General features: G+C 48.6%; 1 protein-coding gene across 4 annotated transcripts; it reads right to left on the reverse strand.

Annotated features, from left to right (window-relative positions):
• Nucleotides 1–1387: 1387 nt before the first annotated feature.
• CHST12 (carbohydrate sulfotransferase 12) lies at nucleotides 1388–21251 on the reverse strand. Of its 4 annotated transcripts, none has more exons than XM_081300489.1 (3): nucleotides 21153–21213; nucleotides 19544–19583; nucleotides 1388–3059 (listed from the first exon to the last, which is right to left on the reverse strand). In XM_081300489.1, the coding sequence occupies exon 3, from the start codon at nucleotides 2973–2975 to the stop codon at nucleotides 1719–1721; it is 1257 nt and encodes a 418-aa protein (XP_081156615.1). In that variant the 5' UTR covers nucleotides 2976–3059; nucleotides 19544–19583; nucleotides 21153–21213; the 3' UTR covers nucleotides 1388–1718. The 4 variants fall into 4 exon arrangements, with proteins under 4 accessions (XP_081156615.1, XP_081156614.1, XP_081156612.1 ...); XM_081300488.1 differs by having other exon boundaries at nucleotides 21128–21193; XM_081300486.1 differs by lacking the exon at nucleotides 19544–19583 and having other exon boundaries at nucleotides 21128–21251.
• Between the last annotated feature and the right edge of the window lie 3926 nt (nucleotides 21252–25177).

The following is a 25177-nucleotide window of genomic DNA, read 5'->3' on the forward strand; positions in this document are numbered from 1 at the left end:
CCCCAAAGGGGATCAACTTTTGGCCTGGCAGCAGAAGATTCCCACCTCACCACAGGGCTTGAAGAAGGCACAGTTAGCAGCTGACTTGTCCATAGGCATGGTGCCCTGCTTACCAGGCACCAGAGACAACTCTGTGGTGAGCAGGGCACCCAGCAGGTGCCGACATGGGGCTACTCAGAAGTTGCCTAGCACTGGACTCCTCGACACATCTGCTGCTGTTTAAAAAGAAAAGATGCTTCTAAAGGAAGCTGGGTGACACTGTGGAGGCAGAGCTGAGGGCACCCAGAAGCCACAACCTCCAAGGATTCCGTCCCTCTGGGCCTAGGCAGATGCAGATGGTGCCCCACTGAGCAGTGCCAGCTCTCCAGGGACTGGGAGGCAATGACCAATCCACAGATGGAAGGAAAAGACCAATGTGCTGCTGCAGCAAAGACCCAGATGCCTGTGCTGCGGGTCGCAAGCTAAAACTGCCCAGGAGCGTGAGCCGGATGCTGAACAAGCCTCCTCGTTCAGCTCTCTGGGGCTCCCACCCAGCTGGGTCCTTCAGACCTGCACATTCAGTCAGGCATGTCCTTGAGGGTGAATAGCACTGGAGCTAAAGCTCCCAGGCTGCAAGACGGTGGCACCTGAGCTCTCCTCAGTAATGCTGGACACCACAGAAAACATGTCCCAGGGACAACCTCCAGTGCACACCATCCCTGCTGGCTGCAAATCCTGACAGCCACAACTGAACTTGGGTTAAAGGGAGGGCTGCAGTGACTCTGACCCGAAGACGGTTTACCCATGACCCCTCTCAACAGAAAGCCTGAAAGATCTGGCTGCTCAAACACATCACTTAGTAAAAGGCTTTCACTCTGGATGGATTTGTCTGCTGCCCTTCTACAAAAACAGGCAAGGCCTGTGCTATAGTATGGGAGTGGGTGTGATGACCGGGGTCCATGTGTTGGGTTTGGTCAGGTAGGTCTAGATGAGGGAGGTCCTTAGGTTGAGTGGGTGAAACCTCAGATGAGGCTGTGATCCTGTTGGGCTCTGGCCTCCTGTCTGCTGATACAATCTCTCCCTCTCACACACAGTCCCCTCACTGCCACATGCCCTAGATCCTCACCAGAGCCAAGCTGATGCCAGCACCAGGCCCTTGAACCTACAAACTGTGAGGCAACAAACCTCTTTTATTTATGAAATTACTCCACCTTGGGGATTTTGTTATAGTAACAAAAACCTGACTTAAACAGCCCAACTTCAAGTTTAGGTGCCTTTTCTCCACTGAAGACGCTTAAGATGCCTCCCTCCTCCATCGCAGTGTGTAGGTCTGGAGCCCCTTGACCACCAGGCCCCACTTTGCATGCATGTGTTTCCAGATCTGAAAAACCACGAGATTAGTGAGAGCGCAGGTGCCACGCTTTACTCCAGCTTCCTCCCACTTTCATATTAAATATCTGAAATATATTAATCTTACAAAACAGCATTAACAGTGCTCAATGAATACAGGCTGTGGAGTAAACAATGAGTCCGGATTGCAAAACCATGGGTTATTTAAAAAAAAACTGGAGTGTGTGTGCTGCAGCCCAGATTCCCCGGCGGTCTCCCCAGGGGAGCCCGTGGCATTTCCGACTGCATCAAACTGGGAGGAAAACCCGGGACAGCCCTGTCCTCAGGAGACGCCCCGCGACCCTTGCTCAGTTTGAAGGAGCTGAAGGAGCGCACGTTCAGGCAGGGGCTCAGTCTCTGAGCAGGTTTTCGGGCTTAGGGTAGCCGAAGAGCACAAAGTCGGCCTCGTAGAGTTTGTAGAGCTGCTGCCTCCAGGCCAGGGGGATCTTGGCAAACCAGTCCTCCTCCCAGCTGCTGGCAGTTCTGTTCCGGTAACTCGGGGGGAAGTGGAGCCGCGTGTCCACCTTGAGGAGCCTCAGGAGCTGGGCGGCGTCCTCGTCCAGGGTCTCCAGCTTCCCCACGAAGTCGTAGTCTATCTGGCACGGGTGGCACAGGCGGTACACCTGCCGCCAGTGCTCGTTGAAGGGCGCCAGCTTCTCGGTGTGGGGGTCCAGCAGGTACTGGATGAAATTGGCGAAGGACACCTTGAGGCCGGCGCTGAAGGCCTCGCTGACCGAGGCGGGCAGGCTGGTGTGGTTGGCGTACAGCCTCAGCATGGGCACCGCGAACTTGCGGTAGAACTCGTCGTTCTCCAGCTCGAACTTGCTGCGGAAGGCCGAGATGAGGCGCACGAAGGGGTCGCGCACGAACAGGAACTTGGTGTACTTCTTCAGCTTGATCTTCATGAGGTGGCGGGAGAACTTGCCGTAGCGGCGCCAGAACTTGTTGAAGGTCAGGTGGGTGCTGGAGTTGTGCACGTGTTCGCGCGGGATGTCCAGCGGGTCGCGGTAGGGCGCGCCGCCGTCCAGCAGGCTCTCGCTCAGCACGATCATCACGCGCTTCCAGTTGGTGCAGGCCACCTTGGGCACGTAGCAGTAGATGACCCCGTGGCGGTCGTCCACGATGAGGTGGTTCAGCTCATAGTTGGGGATGTCATCGAAGGAGCGCTCCTTGGTGGGGAAGGCCAGGCTGGAGTTGGCGCAGAAGTCCCGCAGCACACTCCTCCTCTCGGCCTGCTGCTGGCCCTGGTCAGCGCTCTGCTGGGCGTCATGGGGGGACCAGTCGTAGCCCCGCACGCTCTCCTCCAGGTGGCTCAACGCCGGCTTGCCAGAGGCCAGCAAGGGCTGCTCCGTCTTTTTCCTGGAAAGGTCATTCTGCTTCGAGCCGGAACTTAGGAGCTTATCCAAAAACTCATCCACATCAGATGCAAACTCCTTCTCCTCCCGCTGTCTGGGGGTGGGCAGGGATTCCAGGGTATGCGGCCTGGACAAAGATGTATGCAGGTAGAAGTGGGCAGTGCCCACGTTGTCCCAGTACACGATGATGAGCAGGATCATGAGGACGGAACCCAGCACCAGCCACAGCCGGAATAGCCGGGGCTTGGTCATGCTGCCCTGGCCCGCGCTGGGCCCGCAGCTGGACCCCTCACTTCAGCTTCATGGAGACATGGGGCATGGCGCTAATGGACTAACCTGGAGAGACCAGAAACACGGGGTTAGAGGCTGAGATCCAGTGAGCCCTTTCTCTCCCACCCAGAAGGCCCACCCTCTGTCCTCCCTCCCACCCCACCTCCATCCCACACTCAGATTCCTTTAGGGGCCTCATCAGTCACTCCAACTTCTTTGTGTGACTACGGCCAATGCCACCCACCAGGGCTAAACAAATAAGTATGACAAGGGAGGAGAGCAGCAACAACTGAAAAAGAGGATGGTCTAAAGAAACCAGATCACAGACGCTGATCCTTGTGAAGAGAAGGCTTGACAAAGAAGAGGGGTGAGGGGGAATCGGAAGTCAGTCACCAGGAGGCTGCAGCTAAGTTGATAAAAATGCTAAAGATGGCCAGGCACGGTAGCACACGCCTGTGAGCCCAGTGGCTTGGGAGGCTGAGACAGGGGGATCCTGAGTTCGAAGCCAGCCTCAGCAACTTGGAGACCCTAAGCAACTCAGTGAGACCCTGTCCCTAAATAAAAAATATTAAAAGGGCTGGGGATGTGGCTCGGTGGTTAAGCACCCCTGGGTTCAATCCTGGGCACCAAAAAAAAAAAAAAAAAAAAAAAAAAAGTCTAAAGATAACTTCATCTAAAAACAAAAAACCAAAAAACCTACCAAGCAGACGTGGACCAAATAAACCCACCAGAGTCAGGGCCTCCTTGATGTGGAAAGGGCAGAGAATCCACTTCTTTCATGTGGATTCCTGAGTGTGGGATCTCAGGGTCATATGGTAAGCCTGGGTCAGGGGGAGGATCCCTGAGGAAGAAGGGCAGCAGTCCCACAACTGAGGCCAGGAGTATGTCCACGGTGGACTAATGACAGAAACATCTTTTGGGTAACAACAGTTCTACGTGAGCCAAAGACCAAGGAGAAACTGTACCTACCCCCAGGGTTCATCAGGGCCACCCTGGGACTGATCTTCCAGCCCCACAAAAGCAGGTGCCACATACCTGACCCCCTAGTGGGCACCAGCTGGTGTTGGCAGGGCCAAGCAGGGAGCTGATCCTGTCTCCACCCAGGGGAGCAGGAGGTGCTCTGCCCCCCAGCACAGTGCCAGTGTGGTCCTGCTGCGGAGCTGGGCCTCGACTCCACTTGGCATCAAAGGGTGGGAAGGAGATGATGCGAGGCAGGACAGTTACACTCTGATTCCTCCTTGCATTGCCACCATGCTCCTGGTGGGGAGCTGAGCTCCACCCACTCTGACCCCCACCAGCATCAGTGGGCGGAGTGAGAGGGGTGGAGGTGGGGTGGCTGGCACTTCACTTTCTTTACTCCTCTTCACTGGGGATGGAAAACATTAGTCATGCAACATAAATAAAAAGAAAGCAGGAGTAGCTATGTTAGTATCAGATAAAGTAAACTTCAGAAGGAAAAACGTTATTAAAGACAAAGAGAAACATTACACAATGACAGAAAGTGTGACCCACCAGGAAGACACAATAAATGTGTATGCACCAAACAACAGGGCTTCAAAACACACAAAGCAAAACTGACAGAGCTAAGGGATCTATAGACAAATCTACAATTCTAGTGGGAGACTTCAACACTCCACTCTTGCTGAGTGAACTACTAGACAGGAAATCCACACGGATATGACACCAGCAATCAGTAGGATCCAACTGACAGTCACAGAATGCTCCACCTGATAGCAACTGAACACATGCTTCCCCCCCCCCCCCCAAGCATCCCAAAACATCACCATGGCAGATGGAACCTGAATGAACTTAAAAGAACTGAAATCATACAGAATCCTTTGGCTGTAAAGGAATAAACCTAGAAATCCATAACAGAAAAGATAATTGGAAAGTCTCCACACTTGGAAATTAAAGGACCCCCTTCTAAATAATCCTCTGGTTGAAGAAGCCTCAAAGGAAATCGTAAAACACACACAGGACTGAATGAAAATGCCAAGGCAACGTGTCGAGCTCCATGGGTTGCAGGTGGAGCAGTGCCAAGAGCAGAAGCAAAGAGGGAGACTGCAGATCAATAACCCAGCTCCACCTCGAGAAGCTGGGAAGGAAGAGCAAGATAAACCAAGAGCAAGATAAACCAGAGCAAGCGGGAAGAACAAGGGCAAGAGCAGAAATCAACGAATCTGGAAACAGGTAAACACAGAAAAATCAACAACAACAAAAAATCAAAATTGATAAGCCTCTGGTAAGACTGACCGTGATAGGACAACTACAAGCTCACAACCCAGCAGCTTAGATGAAATGGACTGGTCCTTGAAAACCACAAACTCCCCAAAGAAACAGCCCTATTCTCATGGAAGAAAGTGAATCTGTAATTTAAAAACTCTTGAAAATGCAAGGGACCAGGTCTATTTTGGACTGGCCAAACAACTATGCATAAAAAATTAAGGAGTTACAACAAAACAAAATATAAACAAATTGGACTTCATAAAATTAAAAACTTTTGTACAACAAAAGATAATAATACCAATAGGATAAAAAAGCACAGAATGGGAAAAATATTTGCAAATGATATATCTGATAAGGGATTAACATCTGAAATATATAAAGAACTCATAAACCCAAAAACACTCCAATTTTAAAAAGGGCAAAAGACTTAAATAGACATTTCTCTAAAGACAATATACAAATGTCCAATAAGCACATGAAAAGGTGCTCAAAATCACTAGTCATCAGGGAAATGCAAATCAAAACCACAATGAGAGGGCTGGGGATGTGGCTCAATCGGTAACGCACTCGCCTGGCATGTGCCGGGCGCTGGGTTCAATCCTCAGCACCACATAAAATAAAATAAAGATGTTGTGTTCACCGAAAACTGAAAAATAAATATTAAAAAAACAATTCTCTCTTCTCTCTCTCTCTTAAAAAAAAAAAAAAAAAACCCACAATGAGAGCCAGGAGTGGTAGGGCACACCTGTAATCCCTGCAACTTAGGAGGCTGAAGCAGAGGATCACAAGGTCAAGGCCAGCCTGGGCAACTTAGGAAGGTCCTGTCTCAAAAAACATTTTTAGGGCTGGGGATGTGGCTCAAGCGGTAGCGCGCTCGCCTGGCAGGCGTGAGGCCCGGGTTCGATCCTCAGCACCACATACCAACAAAGATGTTGTGTCCGCCGAGAACTAAAAAATAAATATTAAAATTCTCTCTCTCTCTCTTAAAAAAAAAAACATTTTTATTTTTTATTTTTTAAAGGCTAGGGGTGTAGCTCAAAGGTAGAGCATTTGCTTAGCATGTTGGAGACCCTGGTACTAGTACTGCAAAACAAAACAAAAACAAATAACAAACACAACATACCACCTCATACCTATTAGGGTGGCAACTATCAAAAATCTGAAAACAGCAATTACTGGGACGTGGAGACACTGAGCCCACATGTTCTGCTGGTGGGATGCGAGACAGTGCAGTCCTATGGAGGACAGTATGGAGGGTCCTCAAAAAATTAAAATAGCATTAACCTATGACCCAGTCATTCCACTTCTGAGAATATACCCAGAAGAGTTGGAAGCAGGATCTTGAGGGGTTATTTGTACCCTGTGTTCACAGCAACATGATCACAACAGCTAAAGTAACATGGATGCAACCCAAGTGCCCATTCATGGGTAAATGAGTAAACAAACCGTGGTCTCTGCATACAATGGAATATTACTCAAATCTTAAAAAGGAAGGAAATTCTGACACATGTTACAATATGCATGAACTTTGGAGGACATTATGCCAAGGAAAATAAGAGATACAAAGGGACACACATCATATGATTCTATTTCTATGAAGTAGTCAGAGCAGACAAATAGGTAGAGACAGAGTCTAGAAGGGGGAGGGAAGGATGTGGAGTTAGTGATTCAGGGAGCATTAGTTTTGCAAGGCTGGCCTTGACCTTGACGAGAAGATTCTGGAGATGGGTGTTGGATGGCTGTGCAAGGGAATGTGCTCAACTCCATGATAAAAGAAAATTAGGGGAAGAAAAAAGAAAGAACAGGAGCTATAACAGGGCTCTTGGGTGCTGTTAAAGAAATACAGCAAAACGCAGGCCAGTGTGTTTCTGGCCGTGTGGGTGTGAAGTCCACTACATGACTCCAGTGCAGGCTGAAACCGGGCCTGCTGCTGAGGCCACAACTCACCCTTGCTCCTGCGACCTGCCCGAAATCGCCGACTGACTTCCCTGCAGTCAGCTATTAAACAAACATTTAAGTTTTTAAAAATATATAGTGGTGCTCCCTGAGATTCACTTCAGACAACCAAAGCCCTGGGTGTCCACCACTCAACTCTGTGACTGGTCTAAGGCCCTGTGGCTCTGAGTCCATGTGTGACCAGACTTGCTTGGGCGCGGTCCCTCCCAGGCCTTTCACATCATGGGGACAAGCCTTCAATTCTGGCTGCAGAGGGAGTCACCGATGGGTCTGAGAGGCCACGATTCATTTTTAACATCAAGGGAAGGCCTCGTGTTGTCATTACTAACTTCAGACAAGCCACATAAACAGCAGTTGTGGCAACAAGCCCGCTGAGGACATGGCAGCTCTCGGGCAGAGTCCAAGAGGGAACTCTGCTACTTTAAAACTCGTGCAGCGCTGCGGTTCTTAGAACTGCAAGGAGCAAGAGCAAAGGAGGAAAAAGGGCTACCAACAAGATGGCCAAGCGTCACTTTTTATTTATCTATTTATTTTGCAGGGCTGGGAATGGAACCCGGGGCCTTGCACACTAGGCCAAGTGCTCTCCTACTTACTGAGCCACACCCCAGCCCCAAGCAGTTCGGGCATCTGGGAACTTCTGGCCCTGGGGCCACACAGCTCCAGCCTGAAGACCAGGTAGCACTTCACTGCCTGGTGACAGAGAGACATGGCAACCATGTGGGCGCAGGTGGGCTGAGAACCAAGGTCACGATCCAACTGCCTCAGAAATAGGAACTGCAATGACCTCAGAAAGCACTTTCCATTAAAAAAAAAAAAAAATAAGGGCACTATTTCCAAAGGCAGATCTCCCAGTATTTCAAAATCAGTCAACACAAAGCCCTCGTGTCCTGCGGCAGGAGCGGGCCGAGGCATCACAGGGAGAGGCCTGGCCTCTACCTCCCCAGGGAGACTCAGAGAGCAGAGGCTCGCTCAGATGCTCTAGCCAGAGAGCTCTGGGAGGGACTCCTGTCCCCTACATGCTGTGACAACAGCACAGGGTTTAAACCCAAACAGCTGCTGGGCAGACAAGTTGTCCTCTAGCTTGGAGTGGGCTGTTAGGTCACTTCTGTTCTCACACATGACACATAAGGCACAATGCCATGGGTAGACTTGGGAGCTTAGAAGGCAGGAACCTATGCTGCGGCCCAACCAGTCTCAACAAGGCTTCACACCAACAGTGGGCAAAAGCTGAGGGCAGAAGGAGCCACTGGTGGTGGGCAGCAGTGGCCTCAACTGCCTTTCATCCAGTCCACCCATCATCTTGAGCAGGGCAAGAGCCGCACCAGATTCACCTTAAGACCTCAGTAAGGCTGGGTGTGGTGGTGCACACCTATAATTCCAGAGGCTTGGGAGGCTGAGGCAGGATTGTAAACTCAAGGCCAGCCTCAGCAATTTAGTGAGACCCTAGGCAACTTAGCAAGACCCTGTTTCAATTGCAAAAAAAAACCTTAATGAGACATTTCCCATATTTTTAAAGCAGGGCCAATGGCTTTGGTACCAAGAGATCAGGTAACATGCGATGGCACTGAGTGCCCACCCAATTGGTCAGATGTTATTCTGCCTGTGTCTGTGAGTGTTTCTGGATGAGATGAACACGTGCATCAGCTGGCTGATAAAGCAGTTAGCCCTCCCCAACATGAGTGAGCCTCAGGCAACCCACACGGGGCTCAAACAGCGCCAAAGGCTGGGCAAAAGACACTTTCCTCTCTGAGCCTGGCTGGCTGTAAGAGGGGACACAGTCTCCTCCAGCCTTTGACAGTCAGGGAACCCCATGAAAAACAGGACCCTTAGGATTATCAAGGGAAATAAAAAGCTAAGGCAACTCTTGGCCTCATGACCCAACAGCCATACTAGAAAATCAGTAGTTAAAAGGCGACCGTCTCTAAAGTCACAGGAGTGACATAGCACGCCAAGAGATGCAAGGCTGGGAAAGTCATCCCAGCCCTCCGAGACTATGTGGTCAGCAGAGACCCCAGCTGAACCCAGACAAAGCAGGGTCTGCACTACTCAGAAAATAACAGTATAGAGACTCTCCCAGATGATCAGGGCCACTCCAGGTGTTAAGGGACATAGAGCAGTCACTGGAGTAATTATAGTCACCTGGACCTTGCTAGCACAGTGATACACACACACCCAGGTAGTGATCAGTGACCAGACACTCGAGGCCTGAGGAGGTATGATGGAGAACAGCACAGGTGGGACAGGCCCACCTCCACTTGTGGCTACATCAAGAGACCAGTTCCTGCCCACCTGGCAGATGCCATAAATGCTCTGTACCTTTGCTCCTGCTTGGGTCAGCCTGGGGTCTCTGTCCTCCTGTGCTGTTTCCTTCTAGCTCAGGCAGATGTCCTTAATAAAGCCTTAGCTGTGTTTAAAGTCTCCTTAGGTCCACTGTTCGTTTCTGCAGTCTGGATCCAAGAACCCAAGTTCAGTAACACCTTCACACTGGAATTTATATCACTGCTCTCCTGGTCTGGATCTCAGCCTCCACAATCGTGTGTGAGACGATTCTTTAAATTCATCTCTTCACACACCAGCCCTCACATCTGACTGGTTCTAATTCTCTGAGAAGCCCAATACTAGCATTTGCTTTGCCATTTAGTCAGGGGGTTTTGCAGGCGCGTGTTCACTGCAGAGAGTAAACAGAAGTGATCCAGTCAGTGAAAACCAGTCAGTGTTAAGCAAAGGAAGCCAACACACTCGGCATGTGGCAAGGATGTCAGAAACACGGAGACATTCAGCCTGACAGGTATTCCAGGGGACGGCCCACAAGTCACTTTTTCCCATGTAGCTACCCAGCGTCTCAGCCAGGTTTGTGGGAAGCCCATTCCTTCCTGACTGAGTCACTCTGGCACCTCTGATCTTTTTCTTTTTTTTTCAGTCAGGTTTATGGAGGTATGACTTAGGCACAATAAAATCCCCTCTTCTTGTTAAAGGTACAGTTGGGCGAGGTTTGGCAAACATGCCCTACAATTAAAACACAGAACATTTCCGATACTCCCAAGAGTTCCCTCATCCCCTGCCTGGTCACCCAGCTCCAGATAATGCCAAGCTGTTTTCCAGAATATAAATGGAGCCACACAGGACAGGCCACTGTGTATGGCTTTCTCCACTTAGCATAACACTTCTGAAATCCATCCAGGTCTGTGTCAGTAAAAATTTCCTTTTCTTATTGCTGAGTAGTATTCACAGTATGAATATACCACTGTTAACCTTTTTCCCAATAATGGACTTTGGGGTAATTTCCTTTTTTTTTTTTTTTTTTTTTTTTTTTAATACTGAGACTTTCAAAAAGCGTGACAAGGTGGTATAAACAAAATCAAGTGCCTTTTTCAGCTGTTGGGAAATTCTGCAAGATGCATAAAAGATATTCTATACCAATGCTAGGAATTCATTTAAAGACCAATCAGACTGACTGACTGTTGAAGTGTGGCATACAAATCTTAGATTGCTAATGGCTACTCAGTTATGAAATGGTAAGGGTCCCACACTGACATCCACAATGCTGCATGAAGACAGTCAGATTCTAAATGAGTGAAGAGCTGTGTCAAACATGTGCATTAGCCGCCTTGACATAAAGAAGTCCTTTCCCCTAACTGCTGGGCTCTAGAAGCACGGCAGTCTCCATCAAAATCCCAGCAGGCTTTCCGGAGAAACTGAAAAGCTAATTTTTCAATTTACTAGGAAATATAGAAGACCCAGAATAGCCAAAACAAGTGAAAAGGAAGCACAGAATTGAAGAAGTTAAAGTAGCTCATTTCAAGACCGATGGTAAAGCTGGCAAGTAGCAAAGCAGTGCTAAGGGCACAGTAAGCTATGTGGAAGACGCGTCCACAAACGCCAAGTCCAGAAAGAGACCCCACCTATGTGGAGAACTTATTTTCAACAGAGGTGTCAATGCATTTCAGCAAGGAAAACAGTTGGGCATGGTGGCACATGTGTGTAATCCCAGCAGCTCAGGAGGGTGAGACAAGAGGGTTGCAAGTTCAAAGCCAGCTTTAGCATCTGTGATCCCAGCGGCTCCGGAGGCTGAGACAGGAGGATCGTGAATTCAGAGTATTTTCAACAAATGGCTCTGAAGCAACTGGATATCTGCATGGGGAAAAAAATGAAACTCAACCCTGAACTTCGCCCCATACATGAAATTTATTCACAATGGACCAGTGCCCTAAACACAACGCCAAGCTATAAAAACTCCAGAGGGTAAGATCAGGAAAGTCCTCAAAAGGCTCATGCTAAGGGCTTGGTCCTCAATGCAGCAACGTTCCGAGCTGGGACTTCGGGGAAGTGACTAGATCTCGAGGGCTCTGGCCCCCAAGTCCGTGCACTGATGGATTCCTAATTTCAGGGCATTATGGGAGGTGGTGGAAATTATGGGAAGTGGGCCTCGTTGGCAGAAGTAGGTCACTGGGGGTGTGGCCTGGAAGAGTATTTCTTGAGCTCCACCCTTTCTCTGTCTCTGCTTCCGGGCAGACGCACCAGGCAGCTTTCCTTAACATGTCCTTCCGCCAGGATGTGGGGCCTCACTTCAGGCCCAGAGCAATGGAGCAGCCAACCCAGACTGAAAACTGAGGCTGGGAGCCCAGATGAATCCTTCTTCCTCTAAATAGTTTTCTCAGGTATTTATTGCAACAATGAAAACTGACTAATACTGATGCCAAAAGCACAAACCATGAGAAAGTTTTGGTGAACTCAGGTGTTTGGGTTTTTTTTAGCACTGGGATTAAGCCCAGGGGCACTCTACCACTAAGCTACATCACTAGGTCTTTCCTTTTTTTTTTTTTTTTGGTACCAGGGAATGAACTCAGGGGTATTCCACCCGAGCCCCAGCCCCAGTCCTATTTTATTTTATTTAGAGACAGGGTCTCACTGAGTTGCTTAGCACCTCACTTTTGCTGAGGGTGGCTTTGAACTTGTGATCCTCCTGGCTTAGCCTCCCAAGCCTCTGGTATTACAGGTGTACACCACCGAGCCAGGCCATCCCTAGGCCTTTTGACTTTTTTTTTTTTAAACAGGGCCTCCCTAAATTGCTGAGGCTGACCTCAAACTTGCAATCCTCTTGCCTCAGCCTCCCAAGCTGCTGGGACTACAGGTATGCACCACAGTATCCAGCTTAACTCAGGCTCTTTAAATTTCACCATTAAGAAAACTGACCAGAACTAGTTACAATGGTGCATGCTGTAACCCCAGTGACTCAAGAGGTTGATGCAGGAAGATCGCAAGTTCCAGGCCAGCCTCAGCAACTTAGCAAGGTCCTTAGCAACTTATGAGACCCTGTCTGAAAAGAAAATATAAAATGGGCTGCTTATGTGGCTCAGTGGTAAAGCATCTCTGGGCTCAATTCCCAGTGACAAAAAAGAAAAGAAAGAAAGAAAACCTAAAGCCAGACCATAAGCTGGGAGAAAATATTCTCAATATACACATAATGCAGGATTTATATTCAGAACACACAAAAACCTCTTAGATCTTAAATTAAGAACACAAACAATCCAATTTAAAAAATGGCAAAAAAAAAATTGGAACAGACATTTCACAAAAGATGTTCAAATATTCAAAATACACGGAGGAAAGTGCTCGTCATCATTAGCCACCAGGGAGATTCCCGCCTCCCACCACTGGAGTAGCCCAGATGAAGCAGACGGCCGGCTGCTGGTGAGGATGCCAGACAGGTGGGGCCAGTGTGGGCGCAGATGGTCCAGGACCCACAGAAGAGAGCCTGGCGGTCTGCAGTAAAGGCAGACACACAGCCTGCTCTTCCACTTCTAGGTGCTCAGGAGAAACGAGCACCTGTCCACACAAAGATCTGTATGAGAACGTTCATGGTGGCTTTATTCAAAATAGTTAAAAACAGAAAACCACCCTGATCGCCCGTCAGTGAGAGAGTAAATAAACAAACTGTGGGGTCCTCATCCCATGAACACCACCGGCATAAAAAGGAATGGCCAGTGATTCACACGCACCAGACAGATCTCACAGACATGCTGGAAGATGATTGCCAGACACGAGCGCACGCTGTATGATTCCACCTAAGGGAAGCTGGAGAGAAGTAAGAGCAGTCTCCTCGGACTGCAAAGGAGCACAGAAAGCTGGCAGGAAGGAGCCCACCTTGCTGCCTGCAGAATGGCTCCATGGCTCAATGCTTCCGCATCCATTTAGTGGAATGCTTACAAATGCAATTTTGTGTGTGTGTGTGTGTGTAAATGTTATCTTAATACATTTCACTTAAAGTTAAAATTTTTAACAAGTCATGGACACCAGGTATGGTGGAACATGCCTGCCATCCCAGAGATTCAGCAGGCTGAGAAAGGAAGATGGCAAGTTCAAGGCCAGACCCAGAAACTTAGCAAAGCCCCAAGTCACTTAGCAAGACCTTGTATCAAAATAAAAAGTAAAAAGGATTGGGGATATAGCTCAGTAGTAAAGCACCCCTGGGTTCAATTCCCAGTAAAAAACAACAACAACAAAAGCCAGTGGTCTCATGAAGTTGATCTCCAGAGGCTGAAAGTTCTCAACAAGAATGCAGTAGTCACTGGGTACAGTGGCTCACGCCTGTAATCCCAGCAGCTTGGGAGACTGAGGCAGGAGGATAGCAAGTTCAAAGCCAGCCTCAGCAACAAAGAGTCTTTAAGCAACTCAGTGAGACTCTGTCTCTAAATAAAATACAAAATAAGGCTGGGGACTATTTGGTCGACTGCTCCTGAGTTCAATCCCCAATACCCACCCCCTCAAAAAAGAATGCAGTGGTCCATGGTCCAGCTCTCACAGACTTCTACAAGATGATTGGTGCAGAAGTTTTCACGTGAACACTTAGGGGCTGGGAGAAAAGGGAGAGTCAGAGACTGAGTCCTGACTTGGCAAGCAGCCTGGCATGTCACTTGTAACTGAGTTTCACTCAGTGGCAGAGTGCTTGCCTGGCATGCACAAGGCCCTTGGTTCCATCCCCAGCACTGCAAAAATACATAAATAAAATTTTTGTTCTAAGAAGTTTGCACATAAAAAGAAAGAAAGAAAAGCTTTAGCTTGCCCAAATCTGCAGAGATAGCAAGCAAGCTGGCACCTGAGCTCTGGCCACTGGTCTGAGAGCCAATTGTTCCAACTGCTGTGCTCAACTGGCCTCTGTGGTATAATTGATGCAGAATTGGTGGGGTTTTATTAAACATTTGGCTCTTTATTACCTTTATTTTTTTTTAATATATTTTTAGATGTAGATGGACACAATACTTTATTGTTTATTTTTTTATGTGGTGCTGAGGATCGAACCCAGTGCCTCACACGTGCCAGGCAAGCACTTTACCACTGAGCCACAATCCCAGCCCCACCTTTATTTTTTTTATTTATTTTTTTTTTAAAGAGAGAGTGAGAGAGGAGAGAGAGTGAGAGAGAGAAAGAGAGAGAGAGAATTTTTAATATTTATTTTTTAGTTCTCGGCGGACACAACATCTTTGTTGGTATGTGGTGCTGAGGATCGAACCCGGGCCGCACGAACCCAGGCGAGCGCGCTACCGCTTGAGCCACATCCCCAGCCCTCTTTATTACCTTTATTTCTGAGAGAATTAGCTCCTTCGTGTCCAAACAGCCAAGCTCTAAAATCAAGTGACATGACCTTCATTGAGAAGTCCAAGAATGTTTCAGGTTTTATTTATTTATGCTACTGGCAAAAAGATCAGAAAGTACTTACTGCTCTTACAGCTTAACAAACATTATATAAGACAAATAATCCCCTGCAGCTCTACTGCTGTGGGAAGTTTCTGTTACTGGGGTCAACAGGCACACTGGGCATACCCCGAGCTGCCCAGCTCTGCAATTTACACCGTGGGCTGCATTAAGCCAGATCTCGCCATGATGATGGTTTATTTGCTTATAAAATTACTTCATTGTGTTTAGTTAACCCTGCAAACTAAATCTGACAGGATATACAGATAAAAATAAGTAATAAAGGGTCACACTGATGAGAACAGAACATTAATTTATGTCCTGGAAGACCTGAATGAAAATGGAGTGCAGATCTGGCCTTTGAAATAAAGACATCCTCCCAGAGCTGGGCCTGGGCACCTGGGCTATCAAACCACATGAGCTCTTTCTTTCCTGATCACCACGTTCTCAGTTGCCATCTTACAAGTGGATGGGATTTTAGCACCTTTCTACCAGACTGATTCCCAAACCAGACTTCAAGTTCTCAGAAGACAGGGATCGGGTCTACTGTATCTTGTTCCACACAATATTCAAATACTCTTGCATGATCCAAAAGATAACTCATTTACAAGAGTTAAGTCAATTCAAAGAAATGATTTCAAAGGAAAATAATAATATACTTCATCATTGATAAACTTAAAAACCTGCTTGGGGGATTTATTTGCAAAATCTACCCAGACCCCACCCTCTCTCAGCCCACAACTGCCCACATGCTTGCCATGGTCTGAGCCACCGTCAGCTCTCAAGCCGCTGCATCAGCCTCCGAACCCTCTCCCTTCTCTGCCCTCCTGCCCTGTGATCAACCAGGGAGCCAAGGCTATCCTGGTAAAAGCAGATTGTGTCAGCTCAAAATCTATGCTCAAAATCCTGCAATCAGCTGGGCATGGTGGTGCATGCCTATAATGCCAGTCCCTCGAGAGGTTGAGGAGGAGAATCATGAGTTCAAAGCCAGTCTCGGCAACTTAATGAGGCCCTAAGCAACTTAGTGAGACCCTGTCTTAAAATACGAACTAAAAAGGGTTGGGGATGTTGCTCAGTGGTTAAGCACCTCTGGGTTCAATCCCAGGTTCAAAAGAAAGAAAGGAAAAAAATCCTGCAATCATTGGTATCCCCTAGTTTCCCACTTACAGCCCTTCCAGCGGCTCTGACTAGCAACCTAGTAATCTCACTTCCTACCCCTGTCTTCCTTGCTGACTCCAGTCAAGGTCTCATGAGCTGCTTAGAAGGGCAGGCTTCTACTGCAGCCTCTGCACGGACCATCCCTGTGCTGGAGGGCGCCCAAGCTATCCCAAAGCTCATCCTGGTGAGAACTTCCCGGGGCTTTTCAAGGAGGCAGCTCCCAGCCCCACCATGTGGCCCAGCTCCTGCTTCTCCACAGCATCATTCCCACCTCAGGTCCTAGTCACATCTGTCTGCTTACTGTCACCACCTGCACAAAACAGAAACTTCAGGAGGGAGTTCTCTTCCTGCTTGTCACAGCTGTATCCTCAAGGCTCTGGGCAGTGCCTTGAGGACACAAGGAGGTGTTGTGCTAATAAAAACAGACACCACGGACCCTGCTCATTTCTGAAACCACTGGCAGGTGAAGAGGGCTCATTAGCCCTCTACCTGTGGTTCCAATTTAAAAATCCCTTTACAAACATTAAAAGAAACAAAAATGGCTTAAAAAAAAAAAAAGCACCAAGTCTCTGACAAGTGTCCATGGACTGGAGACAGGATACAGAGAACAAGGACAATAATAAAGAGGAAATGAGAACAAGTAAATTCTGCCTGCTAAGAGGGGCCTGTGCACAACACAGGCGGCACTGGTCTCCCGCTCCACCAAAGCAGGGTGCTGCTCGGAGAGCCTTTGTATGGTAACAGTGTTGTGCCTGCACATCCATCAAGGGGTTAAACTGTCCCCAACTAGGAAGCACAGCAGGCCTTCCCTCCTTCCCCCACCCTCACCTGCTAATCTGCTGATCTTAGTGTGTGACTCTGCGTGCCTCAGAGCTACCACTTAGCTGTTCAGTTTGGGGACTGAACTCCCACCAGGGTAGGCTGAGAATGGAGCTCCCTTCCCCCACCCTTGACCCTTCACACGCCTGCTATCCCCTCCCCACCTGGTCCCCACACAGGCATATCATTCCAATTAGAGTAGCAGTGAGTGTTTATCCACACTGTCACCAGTGTGGAGAGACTATTCCTGGACACTGTAATTATTTTTCTTTGCCCGCACAATAGTTTATTTTCCTGGGAACTAATAACAGTCTTGTGTATTTCTTTGCTTTGTTTTCCGTGCACTTATCACTAATCCAGCCCCAACTCTGCCAAGGTTTAAATCTCCTCTGCAGATGTCCCAGCACATCGGGTGTCCTGTTAATTTCATCATCTCCTTCTTCCAAAAAAAGTCCCTTCAAGGAGCTTTGTGAGCAGCTCATGGCAGGGACCTCAACTCCCAGGGAGTTACCAGGCACCAGGCCCCACCCTGCCTGCAGCCAGCTATCTCCCCACCCCCATCTCTCTCTGGTGCACCAGCTTGTTCAGGGATGGCATGTTGGCCAGTCACCTCCTTAAAGTTCAGAGGTGGCAAATTTGGGGAAGTTTTTGGAGATGTCAATTCTACCCTCCTGCCCCTCAAGGTTGACAATGTTTTCCTTCAGAATTTTGAAAGCAAGGCTAGTGTCCAAGGCTCCTGTGGAGTCCAAAGCCATGCTGCTTCTTGGTGAGTGGGGACCTGTCTATGGTCTGTTTTTATTTATTTTTTGCTAGAAGCTACCACAGATTCTGTGTTCCCGTGTTCTATGAACCTACAACAGGGTGCCTTGGAGCGGGCCTCAGAGATCTTTCTCCACCTCACTCATCACTTAAATTCTGGAGCTGACAGCGTCGCTTTCAGATGAATCCCTTGGATGCCAAACTTCCACTAGTCTCTGCCTGAGACAGCATCCCTCACCCCCAGATCCTCCTGCCCAGGCTTGGTGGGGATGGAGCTCTGCACACCAGGGCTACCTGCGCTCTCATCCTTGGTGCTGGGCAAGTATGTGGGTTCCAGAAGTTATTCTGTGAATGATTTCATGCTCTTTTCTCAGTTCTTTCTTGCTGAAACTCTTAATATTCAGCTGCCGATCTCCTGAACTAATTCTTTGATTTTCTTCTTTTTTTCTCTCATTTTTTTCCATCTCACTGCTTTTCTGTGCTACTTTTATTTTATTTTATTTTTGTGGTGCTGGGAATTGAACCCAGAGCCTTGTGATTGCCATCTGTTCTACTTTCTGAGAGTTTCTCAACTTTATTTTTTACTTGCAAACTGGGGTTCTTATTTCCACGGTCACTCTCTATATCCAAGGGTTCTCTTTTTGGATCTCTGAACATTCCTTTTTTTGGTAAAACTTTCCATCCTTGTTCCATGTCTGCAATATCTTCTCTCCTCTTCACTGCAGAGCAGGGGCGTCTGCTTCCCGGGGTCTCTTTCCTGCACACTGGCTGCTGCTCCCAGGCGAGTGTCCCACCCAGGCTCCCACATCAGGGTGCTTCTTTGGTGTCCTTGGTTAGCTGTGCACACTTCAGGGATGGGGGTAAAAGAACCTGGGTGTTTTGAACACTAGGAGAGGGTTATTAATTTTGAACTCTGTTAGTAAGTGATCCAGCCAGGCCTTCTTGCCAGGGTCCCCCTTTATTGATATTTTTACGTCTTTTCTCTTGGGCTTCTCAGATTCCCCAAAGACTTAGCCATCCTCCTGCCTGGAGGGAAAGACCCACTGGTCGTGTTCTGGAGCTTTCTTGTGGCATCCTCTTGTGTTCTGAATAGCAGTGCACCTGCCCCCCACCCCCGCCCATTCTCAGTGGTGCCTGGTGTTTCCCATTCTTGTCTGAAATACTTTTAAAGTTTCTAAATAGTTACAGAAACCACCTCCTTGGTTAACAGCAGGAAGCAGTATGTTAGAAGGTCAGTTATCTCCAGGCACCAGCCCTGACTAGAGCCACCAACTGGGTGTGAAGCTTACAGCTACTTTCTGAAGAGAAAGAATCTGAAACTTGAAACTAAAGATTTTAAAATTAGAGATTAGCTGCATTTGTTTCAGAATTATCAATAACCAGTCTCTTTTCTACCTATAGCACCTTCAGCCCTGGGCCTCTCTAGAAGAGAATCACCCACCAGCCTTGATACTTGTGCAGAGTGACAGTGACCTGCCTGGCCACAGGCAGCCCCGCAGTGGGCTACGTCTTCCCCCCTCCTGCTCCCACCCTGCTCCAGCAGTTCCTCATCAAAGGTGCCAATGATGCCCTCAGCGCCCATTCAAGACATCCAGCTACCTCTGCCTTCTCTCTGCCTCTCCCCACAGCCCACAAGACACCACCACCCAGGTGAGTCTCTAGCTTCTTGCAGCCCCCCATTCTCTCAGCCACTGTCTTCAACACCCCCTCCCCCTGTAAGCCTACCCAACAGTCTGCATCTCCCCAGGCCCTAAATCCACTTCCTATTTCCACTAGTATGACTAGCCTGTCTGGAATACAGATCCAACCATCTTCCACCCAGACCTCAACTGCTCCTCTCCAAGGGCATGAAACTCAAACTCCCCAGCTTGGCTTTCCGGGTCCTTCAAATCATAAACGCATCCTTCCACCCAATCCCCATTCCAGGAGGAGCAACTCACATCTCCCAGGTATCTCCACTTCCACCGCTCTGATGCTACTCTGTGATATTAAGAAACAAACTGTCAATATGTGCACAGTGTAGACGAATTTCAAACGTATTATGAGGGGTAAAAGAAGTCTGTCTCAAAATGTTGCATACTGACTCCACCAGAGTCTTCCCCAAACTCATCCCCCAAGGCCTGCTCCACTGTGGAAAACTTCAACTCAACAACTAAGCTGAGCGGCTCCCTCTTCCCTCGCTCTGCCAACGTGTGGCTTGTAGCACCAGCCACCCTGCATTAGCTCCAGGCTGACCATGGAGCAGCCAGCCCAGGGCAAGGCCCTTGGATGTGTACTATCCAGCCCAACTTGCTGTCCTGCACGTGACTGGGGGTTTGATGGAGCTGGGGTGCATCGGGTGAGCCGACCCTGCCAGCCTGCAAGCCTCAGCACAAAGTCCTATGGACTCATGTGCAAGCCCCTTGCCATCCCAGACAGACACACTTCAAACCCACAAAAAGGGGATTTCACATGGCAATTTCCAAATTATCCTTGTTTTCTCTCCTTCCACCCAGACACCAGCGCTGACTCACATTCCCAACACATGATGCTCCCAGAGAAGGGCTGACCCAGGCTAAGCCGGGTCCTGCCGTGGGGGCAGGGAAGGCCCAGAAAGCTGCTCCCAGATACCCAGAGCACTGGTGACAATGCAGGGCACCCGCAGACAGATGCCGGGACTTCACATTCTTATTCATCCCTCCGGTGTCGGATTATAAAATAAATAATTTAATAATTTTGAAAACACTACAGCTTGTTGTGCGCCCTGCCAGACGGAACCCCTGTGCGGGCCAGGGGCTTGCCAGCCATGCCTTTGGGCCAAGAGCCCGAAGAGAAGATAGGTCCTCCTGTGAGCGGCTCATGCAAGGCTTCCTCCCCCTGAAGAGGCAGGGGGGCTCCGACTGGAGCAAAGGGTCACTTAGGTGATGCTCTGCCACCTCCGCCTGGAGCTGGGGTCTGCGCTCTGCTGGCCTGACGCAGCGAAGGGAAGCGGAGTTGGAGCAGAAAGCCGCCTGCACACTGGGGGGCAGGTGTGGACCCGGGGGCTTGGGTGGGTGCACAGTCTCTGCCCGCGGGGCAACGCACACTAACCACCGCCAGGGCTCCTCGGGACGGGTTCCGCGGGACACTGCAGCACCTTTGTCATCTCTCAACAATTATTGATTCTGCTTGCAGATGCTCAAGCAGCCAAAGAACAAAACTGCTAACGCCGGCAGGGCCAGGAGCTCGGTCGCCGGAGGAGAGGTGGCCCGCAGAGGGGTAAGGGGAACAGGCGGCCGCACGCTTTCTCCGCGCATCCTGCGGGCCAGGACCCCGCAAGCAGAGGGCTCAGAGAGGGTGATCGCCAGTCCAAGGTCACACAGCGAGCCGGTGCAGGGATTCGAACCCGGGCCGCGCCGGACCTGCCAAGGCCGGGCGGGGAGCACCGACCCGCGCCCTCAACCGGCCACAGCGCGCCCCACTCGCGGGACCCCGGCCCGTCCCCGCCTGGGGACCGAGTGCCGCACGGTCCGTCCCACGCCCTAGCCCCGCGCTCCTTTCCTCACCTCGTCCCTGCGCCCCTTTCCTCACCTCGCCAGCCTCCACCGCCGCGGCCGCGCGATTAGCCGACCCTCCCCAGGCACGGCCCCGCCCCCGGCGCCGAGGTCCCGCCCCCAACATCTTCTCGCGAGAATTCGCCGGCGGAGCCGCAGAGACAGTGAGCGCCCCCTCTCAATGCGCTTGCGCCCTCCGCACACCGCTCCCGCTATTCCGTGCCATGTGGCGCGGTATTTACCGCCAGCGATCAGCCCCGCCCACCGACGAGCGGGAGCTCCACCCACCCACCCCCCGCCGCCAATCCTCAGCCTTGATCCTCCTGCGGCGGGGGCGGGACCCGGACGGTTCCACGGCCTGAACTCGGACCCCTGCTGGCATTGCGGCAAGATGCCACCCGGTTAACCCACCTCCGGGAGTCTCCCGCCGTCTACCGGCCGCCGAACTTGTGATGCTCACCCGCTGGGACTTTGGACTCGCTGTGCGCCTTGGGAAAATGGCTTAACCTCTCTGAGGCTGTCTCCAAATTCATTAAAATTTGGAGAGCGACACGACCTTAAAGGGAGCTTGTGAGAGTCAAATGAGACGATGCGTGCATATAAAGTGCTCAGCGTAGCGAGCGCGCAGGGCATCATTCTTAGCGTCACATTCAAACACTTTTTTTTCACACCAGTGAAACTCCACATCATGTACAACCTCAAGAATGGAATCCTGATTAGAATGAGTTATCCTCCGTGTGTGTACACTCTACTGTCATGTATATCTAAAAAGAAGAAGGTGTGCACTCCAGCTGCTAGGAAATGCAAAGTGGTGTGACCTCTTTGGAAGAGAATGGGGCAGTCTCTGATACAAGTACACACCTTTCTGACAACCCAGAAACCCACTCCTAGATATTTGCGTAAGAAAATGGAATTCATATTACCACAAAACCTGTGTGTGAATGTTTTCATGGCTTTGTTCCCAGGTGCTCCAAACTGGAGTCAGCCCAAATATCCTGAACCTGGTAAATTAACAGTGATACATCGATGCAATGGAGTGTTACTCCGTGATATTAAGAAACAAACTGTCAATATGTGCAACAGTGTGGATGAATTTCAAGTGTATTATAAAGGGCAAAAGAAGTCTGTCTCAAAATGTTGCATACTGAGTCCATACAAAGGATATTCTGGAAAAGGCAAAACTGTAGACAGATGCCTTCTAGGGATTGGCGTTGGGGAGGGGGTGACTAGGAAGGGAAAAAATGTTAGAGGGTTCTATGTCTTGATGGTGGTGGCCTCGGTGGCTGTGTGGCCACATGTTTTTGTGGAGACCCATAAGGCTGTACACTCAAAGGATGCATTTTGTTTTATGCAAATTATATCTGTATTTAAAAATCTTTAAAAATGTCATTTCCCCCAGCTGAGATTTTTCTAGTTACTGAGAAGTGCCTCATAATGAAGATTAGATGAAATCATGGATCCAGAGTGCCTGCTTTCAGAGGTTCTCAATTAATGCTTTTACTTAAGCTGGCAATTCCTAAACTCTCCCCCGAGATGGTGGCTTCACAGTAGCAAAAGCCTTGTTAGAGTTTGAAAAAAGGCTTAGAAGGCAATTTGATGAGTAAGGGATTGAGGGACTCAGAAATTAGGAACTAGAACTGGGACAGAAAGTCCCTTTGCTGGGGGAAGGAGCAAGGGGGAACAACTGTGTAATGAGTGTAAGGTCCCCTTTTGGGGTGACAAAAATGTTTTGGAGCCTTCAGAGATGAGGGTTGTACAACATTGTGAATGGACTAAATGCCACAGAGCTGTTCACTATTAAAATGGTGGATTATACTGCCATGACCTGCACAGCATCAACAAAGGATTCTCTTTTTTTTTTTAATATTTATTTTTTAGTTCTCGGCGGACACAACATCTTTGTATGTGGTGCTGAGGATCGAACCCGGGCCGCACGCATGCCAGGCGAATGCGCTACTGCTTGAGCCACATCCCCAGCCCCAACAAAGGATTCTCTAGTAGGGGTGATGGGAGATGAAGAAAAACACAGAGACAAAGAAGACACAGAGGTGATTTCACAAAAAGCTGGGGCCAGGTGGGAGACTGCACTCTGATGGTGCCACAGAGACCCAGAACTAGCTCCGCACGTTCATTACATAGGGTCTCTGAATCAGGAAGTTAAACTACAGGGGCATTGTAAATTGTCCAAGGCTTGTAAGTTGTCAAAGGCTTCTTTATGCACTAAAAATTTACAGAGCTAGAAACATTTTTTTGTAGCTCTCCTACTGTTGCAGTGTTAAGAACATTTTGCTATTATCCTGCTGAACCCAGGACACTCATTGTCCCGGGATGCCTGATAACTGTTAGCATCAGAGCTGAGAGTCAAGGCTGATAACATCCTCACCTTTGGCAAGCAATGTTCCCCAGGCTTGGCTTTTAGCTGATGACTGGGGGCTCATCAGCTCTCCATATCTCCTTGCTTTTTATTTTTATTTTTTAATTTTTTTTGCCCCTGGGGATTGAACCCAGGGACACTCAGCCCCTGAGCCATATCCCTAGTTCTTTTTATATTTTATTTAGAGACAGAGTCCTGCTGAGTTGCTTAAAGCTTCGCTAAATTGCTGAGGCTGGCTTTGAACTTGCAACCCTCCTGCCTCAGCCTCCCGTGCAGCAGGATTACAGATGTATGAATCAATAAACAATATGACATTGTAATTGTTGTCTGACCTTAAGACTTTGAATCTGATCATTTAAACTCATTATAGCAGCTTCTAAAAGATTTAACTTAGCTTTAAGTTTATCATCAATAGCCTCCTGATCTTTGAGTTTTTTTTTTTTTTTTTGTGTGTGTGTGTGTGTGTGTGTGTGTGTTTTGGTACTAGTGATTAAACTCAGGGGCACTCAACCACTGAGCCACATCCCAACTCTATTTTGTATTTTATTTAGAGACAGGGTCTTACTGAGTTGCTCAGTGCCTTGCCATTTGCTGAAGCTGGTTTTGAACTCGAGATCCTTCTGCCTCAGCCTCCCAAGCCACTGGAATTACAGGCATACGCCACCATACTGGGCTCTTGGAGGGCTCTTGAAGTATTTTGTGCCGAATGTTGACAAAACAAGCTGATTGATGTCCTGTGCCAGAGAAACAGAGGCAGTGTTTGCAGAAGCAATCACGGTAATTAAAATAACAATACCAAAGACTGTAAGTCCCACTTCACTCCATGAGCCAATCAGTTGATTATGAAGTTCTTGAAGAACCTGTAGCCCTGCATCTTGACATCAGTCTTTTATATTTGCTAGTGAGAGGTATAAGGAAGGAAGACTGGTATAAAGCCAAAATATCTTGATCTTTGTTATGTCTAGTCACACAGTTACTGAGATTATAGTTAGTACACTGTACAAAATGTCAATTACTCTCCATTTTTGTGATATTAGTATTTCCCGTTAATAACAGGAGTCTGGACACGCACCTGCAAACCATAACATGAGTTAGCGATACAGTCACTGGTTAGATCTGCAAGCAATTGACTAGAGTTAACAAAATCTAAAGCAGCAACTAGATGCCATAAATCCTTCTGAATGCCTCCTGATCGTATAGTCAAGATATTACTAGCAAAGCCTCCAGGAGTTGTAAGTTCATTATGAGGATGTGCTAAATCAAACTTATGAGACCAGTTTAGGACATATGACTCAGACTGGGAAATATCATGTCTTACAAGAACTAAATTAGCACAATCTAGCCAATGAGGAAAAGTCCCAGGTTTGAAGTGGTGGAATTAGGGCAATAAGGAAATGGAGGGTATTTGACAGAATCCTCATAACCAGAATTAAGAAAATCTGTTTTGATAATAATTTGTACATATTTTTTTAAATCCCAAGGACGGGAAACCGTGGCAACATGAGTACCACTGTAGGATATCTTATATTCCTGGGACACTTGTAAGCACTCCATTTTTTTGATAAATAGACAAATAGGAGTCTCAACACTATATCCAGAATAAGTACAATGAAAGTAATGATAGGGAATGATATGAAAATCAGATTGACACCCCCATCATGGCAGAATAATTTGTAAACACTAGGAGA

The sequence above is a fragment of the Spermophilus citellus genome, assembly GCF_964194105.1.
Source record: "Spermophilus citellus genome assembly, chromosome: 6".
Taxonomy (NCBI): Eukaryota; Metazoa; Chordata; class Mammalia; order Rodentia; family Sciuridae; genus Spermophilus; species Spermophilus citellus.

Excerpts from the sequence above, each read along its gene's own strand:
- CHST12 (XM_081300486.1), bottom strand. The coding sequence starts at position 2,975 with ATGACCAAGCCCCGGCTATTCCGGCTGTGGCTGGTGCTGGGTTCCGTC.